General features: G+C 46.6%; 1 protein-coding gene across 5 annotated transcripts in view; it reads left to right on the top strand.

Annotated features, from left to right (window-relative positions):
• LOC143274998 (uncharacterized) overlaps nucleotides 1–10,000 on the top strand; it is a 316,928-nt gene that overhangs the window by 109,909 nt on the left and 197,019 nt on the right. For 4 of the 5 annotated variants that reach the window (XM_076579048.1, XM_076579046.1, XM_076579050.1 and 1 more), the window contains exons 4-5: nucleotides 2,556–3,076; nucleotides 7,196–7,274. In XM_076579048.1, the coding sequence (XP_076435163.1) occupies nucleotides 2,556–3,076; nucleotides 7,196–7,274 (600 nt within the window). The remainder of the gene's footprint in view (nucleotides 1–2,555; nucleotides 3,077–7,195; nucleotides 7,275–10,000) is intronic. The other variant, XM_076579047.1, reaches the window with a different exon arrangement.

Raw genomic sequence — 10,000 nt, 5'->3', positions numbered from 1 at the left:
CGTGATTCGAACCAGCGCGCTCAGATTCTCTCGCTTCCTAGGCGGACGCGTTACCTCTAGGCCATCACTCCACATTATCATGCCATGAGCTGACCCAGTGGTTTCTGTGAGAAATGACGGTGAAAGTGTGACTGACCCGACAGTACAGGGTCCGTCACAGCAGTCATTGATTGCGACGAAAGTGGAGTGATGGCCTAGAGGTAACGCGTCCGCCTAGGAAGCGAGAGAATCTGAGCGCGCCGGTTCGAATCACGGCTCAGCGGCCGATGTTTTCGTCCCCTGCACTAGACCTTGAGTGGTGATCTGGACGCTAGTCATTCGGATGAGACGATAAATCGAGGTCCTGTGTGCAGCATGCACTTAGCGCTCGTAAAAGAACCTACGGCAACAAAAGTGTTGTTCCTGGCAAAATTCTGTATAAAAATCCACGTCGGTAGGGGAAAAAAACAAAAAACAAACAACCCCCCCAAAAAACAACAACAAAAAACCAACAACCCCCCCCCCAAAAAAAAAAAAAAAAAAACAACAGCAAAAAACCCCCCAAAAAACAAAAAAACAACAACTGCACGCAGGAAAAACTACCCCCAAAATGGGTGGCGCTGTAGTGAAGCAACGCGCTGTCCTTGGGGAGAGCAGCCGGAATTTCACACAGACAAAATTAATCTGTTGTGATAAAAAGAAATGCAAATAAAGAAAAAAAAAAAAAATTAAAAAAGGAAAAAAAGTGGCGTTGAAGAACTGCACTATGTCAAGAACGACAAATGTAACACCACAGCGTCGTCCTGTCTGGGCCACAGATGGGGCAAGATGACAAATGTGTTGGCGAAGGATCAGTGCGTGCTGATGTAATGTTTTAAAAAGCTCTGGTTTTGTTCGGATTTTTAAAAAGTCATAAACACAACAGTGACAAATTTTGACTTGAGTCATTTTTGACTCACTTGTGTAAACAAAGTGAGTCTATGTTTTAACCCGGTGTTCGGTTGTCTGTGTGTGTGTGTGTGTGTGTGTGTGTCCGTGTGTGTGTGTGTCCGTGGTAAACTTTAACATTGACATTTTCTCTGCAAATACTTCGTCAGTTGACTCCAAATTAGGCATAAAAATAGGAAAAATTCAGTTCTTTCCAGTCATCTTGTTTAAAACAATATTGCACCTCTGGGATGGGCACAAAAAAAAAAAAATAAAAAGAAGCCTAATTATATGCAAACTGCATTTACTGTTATATTTATATTTTTTGTATTCTCTAAACCTGGCACTTTGACCTCTTATTCTGACACAACAACAAGAGGAGTCATTATTATCATGTTTTGTTCAAACAGGAACTTCTTTTGCTAAGCATGGAATTTTTATTTATTTTGCAAACGTTTTTGGTGCAGGTAGTAAAAAAGGGAAATTACTCTGTAATTAATGCTAGGGGACTTAATTTATCACAAGTGAGTCTTGAAGGCCTTGCCTCTCTTGTTCTTAAGATGTACTTGCCATGGATTGCACAAACCATTGGCTTATCTGGAATATTTTGCACTTTTATGAACTTAATGTTTTCTCGATTTCTATATTCTGTACTAAAACCAAGTAGTGTTGGATGATTGATTTAATGCGTTAATGCTTTTTTTTTTTTTTTTTTTTTTTTTTTTTTTTTTGACTGAAAGCTGGCAGATGATAATTATGTCATGGTTTCATCGACACTGAAGCAGTCATTACTGCTTATTCTTCTGGGTTGCCTGTCACAAAAAAAAAAAAAGAAAAAAAAAGAGAGCGGCGAAAGAAACAGAGAGTCCCAAATCCGGATTATTAAGTGCTGCCGTTGATAATAAATCTTGACAAGTTAGCTCGAATCACTGAAAGATTGACTTTTGTTGTGATAACGTAGTAACGGTTATTCGGGCTGCCGCTGTCTCGCTTGGGAACGAGTGAGTGACAGAAATAATTTTATTGTGTCCATTACGATCGAACAAAGTTTTGTTTTGAACGCGAAATTTTTGTTGTTGTTGTTGCAGAGACAGTTTAGTGAAGGAAACGGTAGATGCTGGTACGCTTTTGGTGATGATATTGACACAGTTATGTTCTCTGACAGTGTGGCCTTGAAGTCTATCTGCATACAGAAATACCACTTTGTGTGCTGCTACCATTACGGGGAATTAACAGTAAACACACACACACACACACATTCAAAAACACATTTTTATATTCAAACGCGATACTCGTTTTACCCATTTCGCTGCCTCGCGCGCTCATGCATGTCACTTTCTGTCTCTCTGTTTATGTCTCTGTCTCTCTCAATTCCATTTCACTCTCTCTTTTTCTATATGTGCACGTGTGTGTGTGTGTGTGTGTGTGTGTGTGTGTGTGTGTGTGTGTGTGTGTGTGTGTGTGTGTGTGTGTGTGTGTGTGTGTGTGTGTGTGTGTGCGCGCGTGCGCGCGCTTACTTACTTGCTTGCTTGCACAATGCGTGCATGCGTACGTGCGCGCTTGCATGCATGCATGCATGCTCACACGGTAACCACCACCGCACACCGTTCAAAAAAAAAAGAACAACAACACAACCCTTGTTGTTGCAGCAGCTCCGAAGCCGAAAAGGACGGCACGGGGTGGTGGAGGTGGTGCCGAACCCACGGCCTCCCAACCCTCCCCGCCACCACCACCCCCACCTCGCCGCTCCTCCATCACCTCCACAACCCTCCTCCAACACCAGCACCAGCACCAGCAGCAGCAGCACCAGCAGCAGCACCCCCCCACCACTGCCCCCTCCCTGGCTCACAGTGCCACCCTGCACCCGCCCTCCTCCGGTGACACCACGACGGACGCAGCGTCCCCTGTCTCCATGCTGATCTGTGACCGGGTGGACACCTCGGGACCGGCCGTCCACGGCAGCGGCCTCGACCTTGCGGGGCAGGACGGGGAGGGTGGTGGGGTGGAGGAGGAAGTGGACGGTGTGAGTGACGGGGAGGAGGAGGAGGGGGGAGGCGTGACGTCATCAGGGAGTGGGGTGGAGATGGAGGAGGTGGAGGTGGTGGCGAGGCGTCAGGACGGCGGGGACAGCGGGCACGTGGAGGAGGACATTCAGCAGCTCAGGCATCTGGTGAGCTGTGTGCTGTTTTCGTCGTCGTCGTCGTCGTTATTCTTCAGCGTCATCATTGTCGTCATCGTCATTGTCGTCATCATTATCATCATCTTCATTGTCATAATTATTTAGCATTGTCGTCGTCGTCGTCATGATTATTATCATCATTGTCATTATTATTATCATTGTCATCGTCGTCATCATCATCATCGTCCTTATTATTATCATTGTCATCGTCATTGTCATCATCATAATTGTCTTTATTATTATGCTTGCCATCGTTATTGTCATTATCTTTATTATCATTGTCATTGTCGCCTTCATCATCATCATCGTCGTCGTCGTCGTCGTCATCATCATCATCCATCGTTGTCAGTATCATCATTGTCATTATTATTATTATCATTGTCATCGTCGTCGTCATTGTCGTCATCCTCCTCCTCCTCCTCATTATCATTGTCATCGTCGTCGTCGTCGTCGTCATCATGATTGTGTGTGTGTGTGTGTGTGTGTGTGTGCGTGCGTATGTGCGTGCGTGCGTGCGTGCGTGCGTGTGTGTGTGTGTGTGTGTGTGTGATGGAAAGCCTGACTAAATGACACTGGAAACGATCGAATGACGAGTACCTAAATGGCAGCTGTAGGCCGTCTCTACACAGTGGGTGGGTAGCATGTTGTGCTTTTAAAATGACTCCGTGTTTGTAAAGCGCTCAGAGCATGGTTTGTTCACTTTTAGCAGTGCAATGTAGTGTTAGTTTCGTGCAGTCTGTTTCATGTTACAATCAATGCAGTGTTAGATTCATGCTGTGTCTTTAATGTTATCAACAGTGGGTGTCTTCCCCTCCCGTTTCAAATCAAAATACCACGCCCCTCCCCTCCTTTGCCACGCCCTTCACCCCCCCCCCCCCACACACACACACACACCCCACCCAGGTTGGGCTGGGCATCAGCCTAAACCCCAGAAGGTATCCAAGGTGAAGCGCAGGGTAGCAAGTACCTCGCTCCTCGACACAGGCTTTCCATTAAACTGTGTCAACCGACAGCCGTCAACCTTTTTTTTTTTTTTTTTTTTTTTTTTTTTTTACCCCGCGTCCAGTGCAGTGCAGTGGCTGCACGAGTTAAGGAGTTGTCCAAACAGCTCGGCTGCTTCACGGTGATTGAGCCAGCCCCTCAGTCTGTGCCCTGGAAATGACTCCCACTCCCCGCCGCTGACCGTTCTGACTCCACCGGAGTCGGAGCAGAAACGACCCCTCCCCCTCCTCGGAAGTTAATTCAAGGCATGCCTTTTCAAAGAAAATTCTGGATATATTTTATTTTGACTCCAGCCCATGCCGTATATTAACCCATTCATAGTTTCAGTTTCAGTTTCAGTAGCTCAAGGAAGCGTCACTGCGTTCGGACAAATCCATATACGCTACACCACATCTGTCAAGCAGATGCCTGACCAGCAGCGTAACCCATTCATAACCCTGGGGAGTTCATAGCCATGGTAGGCTTCCATGCCGTATTGATACGGGGAAAAAAGAACACAGAAAATATACTGATTTTCCTCCAAATAATACGTGGACACATCCGGAAATACTACAGGAGTTAGTTCCCTTTCTTTGTTGTTTAGGCATTTGAAGGAACATGATGACCATTTTAACGAGTCGAATTTTGAAGCCTGCCAGAGCATTCCTCAGGCTCAGCGCTCAGTGAGTTAACTCAAACTCCCTTTTTTCCATTGAGACCTTTTTGCTTTCCAAACATACGTGATATATTACGCCTTTTGTGACAATCAAAACAAATTTCGACAAGGGTCATTTTTTGGGGGGACAACTAAAATAACTCCATCACACGTGCCGTAAAGGCTCCAGGGGAGTTATTTCGGGGCCATTAGTACTGCCAGAAAAACATAATAGGTTCCCGTTCAGTTATTTGGAGTCAGCCCTAAGTACACACAACTCGTTTTTCGTGAGGAGTCAGTCTGGTATTGCCCCGAAATGACTGGAGTCGAAACGATAACATCTGACACTGACTCCTCATGCAGTGCTTTGGGGTCCGAGAAGGCTGGAGTGTGCTGGGGGGAGGGGGGGGGGGGGGGTGCTTTATACTTATTTTGATAACACAAATTATTCTAAGTTCGTGGAGTCATTTCCCTTTTTGTGTTTTCTGATTGAATTTGATTTTTTTTTTAAATTAAAAAAAAAAAAAGATTTCAAGGACGTGGAGTCATTTCCGCGCCAGGGTAGGGGAGTCTTTCCAGGGGCTAACTCCCGTCTGGAATCATGTCAGGCTAGTCCCGGAACAACTCTATGGGGATAACTCTGTGTGTGTGTGTGTGTGTGTGTGTGTGTGTGTGTGTGTTTGCATGCGTGTGCGTGTGCCTCTGTGTGTGTGTGTGTGTGCATTGTGGTTGGGGTGTGTGTGTGTGTGTGTGTGTGGGGGGGGGGGGGGGTCATTGTGGAGCTTCGCACCGGAACGCTCTCCTATATATTATTTTGGTCCCTCTTGTGGCAAGTTGCAATGTCAACAGGGGGCCCAGAGGGATAGAGAGCGGTGTTTTCAGAGTCGGTTCCGGGCCACTGTTTGTGTGCACATTATGTCGCTTCAACTGCCCCCCCCCTCTTCCCTCCTCCCCCCCCCCCCCACCCCCACCCAGCCAGTCTGGAAGGGAGAGCATTCTTGTAGGTCATCTGCTGTAGGCCATACGACGGAATGTCCAGATTGGAAGCGGAGAGGAATGATTGAAAGAATGTGGTGGTGTTGATTCGTTGACATGGGAGTTTTAGTTCTGCGTTTCGTAATGATCATCACATTTTGACAACCGTTTCGTGGCTACAAACGTGTATGTGTTCAAATAACACGATATTGTAAACTATCGGCAGTATTTCTTCAGCTTGTATGATTGTGTGGTGAACTAGCGATCTCATCATGGATTAATTTTCATGTTTGATGCTTGGCACGATTTTAGCTGTAAGCTGCTTTGTGTATCAGTTATGATAATCGTGTATTTTGTGCTTAACAAGTTTCAATTAATGATTTGTTTACACCAATAACGTTTCATTTTTTTTTTACATACAGAGAGGGGTGGCTTAGGGTTATTACGTGTTTGAGAGTAAGTCCATTGATTTCAACAGACTTCTTCTTCTTCTTCCTTTGTGGGCTGCAACCTCCACGTTCACTCGTATGCACACGAGTGGGCTTTTACGTGTATGACCGTTTTTACCCTGCCATGTAGGCAGCCATGCTCCGCTTTCGAGGGTGTGCATGCTGGGTATGTTCTTGTTTCCATAACCCACCGAACGCTGACATGGATTACAGGATCTTTAACGTGCGTATTTGATCTTCTGCTTGCATATACACACGAAGGGGGTTCAGGCACTAGCAGGTCTGCACATGTGTTGACCTGGGAGATCGTAAAAATCTCCACCCTTTACCCACCAGGCGCCGTCACAGACTGAATTCTCCCAGTTCTTGTCTTCACTTTCTGGTTGTTGTGTTTTTTTCGGGGCTTGTATTTAGTTGGCGTTTTCTGGTTTTTGACACACGGTTCGATGGATGCCGCTGTTGTCGGATGTCAGTGCAGAGTGTGGAGAAATGTTTTAGCTTACTGAATGCATTGATGATTATGATGATGATGATGATAATAATTGTGTGTGTGTGTGTGTGTGTGTGTGTGTGTGTGTGTGAATGAGTGTGTGAGTGAGTGTGTGTTTGTGTGTGTGAGTGTGTGTGTGAGTGAACGAGTGTGTGAGTGAGTGACTGTATGTGTGTGTGTGTTTGTGTGTGTGTGTGTGTGTGTGTGTGTGTGTGTGTGTGTGTGTGTGTGAGTGAATGACTGAGTGAGTGACTGTGTGTGTGTGTGTGTGCGCGCGCGTGCGTATGAGTGAGTGAGTGAGTGAGTGACTCTGTGTGTGTGTGTGTGCGTGCGTGCGTGCGTGCGTGTGAGTGAATAAGTGTGCGAATGAGTGTGTGAGTGAGTGAATGAGTGTGTGTGTGTGAGTGAGTGAGTGAGTGACTCTGTGTGTGTGTGTGTGTGTGTGTGTGTGTGTGCGCGCGCGCACACGGGCGCGTGCTTTATCGGGAAGTAGAGGAAGTATGAGAAGGGATGGGTTCTGACCCCCTGACCAGCACGTGTTGTTGTTGTCTGTGTCCCAGCTGAACGCCTCCAACGATGTGGACGAGAAGCGGAGACTCCGGAATGCCATGCGGCAAGTCCGCCGACATGGCGAACTAGGTGAGTCACGTGCTTCTCCTCTCTCTTGGTGCTGTCTGCAGGCTGAGTCGTTCATCTGTTGGTGCTGTCTGCAGGCTGAGTCGTTCATCTGTTGGTGCTGTCTGCAGGCTGAGTCGTTCATCTGTTGGTGCTCTTGTTGTTGTTGTTGTATTTGTATTTGTATTTCTTTTTATTACATCAGATATGTCTCTGTGTGAAATTCGGACTGCTCTCCCCAGGGAGAGCGCGTCGGAACACTACAGCGCGACCCCTTTTTTGGGGGGGTATTCTTTCCTACGTGCAGTTTTATTTGTTTTTCCTATCGAAGTGGATTTTTCTACAGAATTTTGCAAGGAACAACCGTGTTGTTGCCGTGTTTTTTTGTTTTTTTTTTTTTACGTGCGTTAAGTGCATGCTGCACACGGGACCTCGGTTTATCGTCTCATCCGAACTTGACTAGCGTCCAGACCAGCGCTCAAGGTCTAGTGGAGGGGGAGAAAATATCGGCGGCTGAGCCGTGATTCGAACCAGCGCGCTCAGATTCTGTCGCTTTCCTGGGCGGACGCGTTACCTCTAGGCCATCACTCCACTGTGTTGTTATTGTTGTCGTTGTTGTTGTTGTTGGTAGTAGTAGTAGTAGTAGTAGTAGTAGTAGTAGTATAGGGACTGGCAGTCATATGCTTAGACTGCTCGGCCTTTTTATGTCCCCATCGAATCTTCTTCTTCACTTCTTCCATTTTATTTAATTTATTTATTCACATCTTTGTTTGTTGTTGTTGGGCGAGTTGTACGGAAGTACCCTTCTGCAAGAAACTTTGTTTAATTCATCATAGTCAAACAATTTTTCTTTTAAGACGGTGTTGGTGTCAAGGAGATTTTTGAACGTGTTAGTATTTTGTGCAAGTTTAACTTCGATTGGTAGTGGATTCCTTGTTTGTGGAATTCGGTTAGCCAGTGATTTATTATTTTTTTTTATTGTTGTTTTTGTTGTTATCATTGTTATTGTTGTTGCTGTTGTTGATGATGTTGCTGTTGTTATTGTTGTTTTCACTGCATGTATGTGTTCCTCTGGACCTGTGTTGGTATAGTGTGGTGTGGTGTGGTGTGGTGTGTCACAAACAGGTGTCTCTGTGTCAAAGACGGGCTGCTGTCCTCGTGTAGCACCTGTGTCGCCACATTGCAGCGCCACCCATATTCTTTCCTTTCTTCCTTCCTTCCTTCTTTCTCATATTATTCTGTTGACTGGAGCAGTGGCCCAGTGGTTAAAGAGCTGGATTTTTTTTTTTTTTTGGTCCGAGTTTTCTGGGGTCGATCTCCCGTTTCGGCGCGCCTGGTGGGTGAAGGTTGCAGATTGTTCCGATCTCCTGGGTCAGCGTTTGTGCAGACCTACTTGTGCCTGATCTCCGTTCGTGATTCGTGTGTACACTCAGTCACACACACACACACACACACACACACACACACACACACACACACACACACACACACACACACACACACACAAAGATCAAATAACGCACGTTAACGATCCCGTGATCCATGTCAGCGTTCCGTGGGTTATGAAAACAAGAACACAGCCAGCATGCACACCCTCGAGAATGAGTATGTTCGCCTTCATGACGGGGTACAGAAAACAAAAAAAGATGATACCCGTAAAAGTCCACTTGTATATATACGAGTGAAAGTGGGAGTTGCAGTCCACGAACGCAGAAGAAGAGAAGAGAAGAGAAGAGAAGAAAAGAGAAGAGAAGAGAAGAGAAGAGAAGAGAAGAGAAGAGAAGAGAAGAGAAGAGAAGAGAAGAGAAGAGAGAGAGAGAGAGAGAGAGAGAGAGAGAGAGAGAGAGAGAGAGAGAGAGAGAGAGACAGACAGACAGACAGACAGACAGAGATGATTTATTCATCTAAGGCCACAGCCCCAAGCTCACGGCCAGACAAACACAAAGACAGACAGACAGAGAGACAGAGATAGGGTGTTAGAGAGAAAGAGAGAGAGAGAGAGAGAGAGAGAGAGAGAGGGTGAAACGGGAATGTCAGTTTAAGCAAAAGGGAACAGAGACCAGCTCTCAACAGACCATTGACAGTGGCGGCAGTGTCAGAGTTAGGCAGAACGGGACAGAGAGTTTAGCTCTCAACAGACCATTGACAGTGGCGGCAGTGTCAGAGTTAGGCAGAACGGGACAGAGAGTCCACCTCTCAACAGACCATTGACAGTGGCGGCAGTGTCAGAGTTAGGCAGAACGGGACAGAGAGTTTAGCTCTCAACAGACCATTGACAGTGGCGGCAGTGTCAGAGTTAGGCAGAACGGGACAGAGAGTTTAGCTCTCAACAGACCATTGACAGTGGCGGCAGTGTCAGAGTTAGGCAGAACGGGACAGAGAGACCAGCTCTCAACAGACCATTGACAGTGGCGGCAGTGTCAGAGTTAGGCAGAACGGGACAGAGAGTTTAGCTCTCAACAGACCATTGACAGTGGCGGCAGTGTCAGAGTTAGGCAGAACGGTACAGAGAGACCAGCTCTCAACAGACCATTGACAGTGGCGGCAGTGTCAGAGTTAGGCAGAACGGTACAGAGAGACCAGCTCTCAACAGGCCATTGACAGTGGCGGCAGTGTCAGAGTTAGGCAGAACGGTACAGAGAGACCAGCTCTCAACAGGCCATTGACAGTGGCGGCAGTGTCAGAGTTAGACAGAACGGTACAGAGAGTTTAGCTCTCAACAGACCATTGACAGTGGCGGCAGTGTCAGA

The sequence above is a fragment of the Babylonia areolata genome, chromosome 29 (assembly GCF_041734735.1).
Source record: "Babylonia areolata isolate BAREFJ2019XMU chromosome 29, ASM4173473v1, whole genome shotgun sequence".
NCBI lineage: Eukaryota > Metazoa > Mollusca > Gastropoda > Neogastropoda > Buccinidae > Babylonia > Babylonia areolata.
The sequence above is the reverse complement of the archived record's forward strand: the minus strand, read 5'-3'. Positions and strand labels throughout refer to the sequence as shown.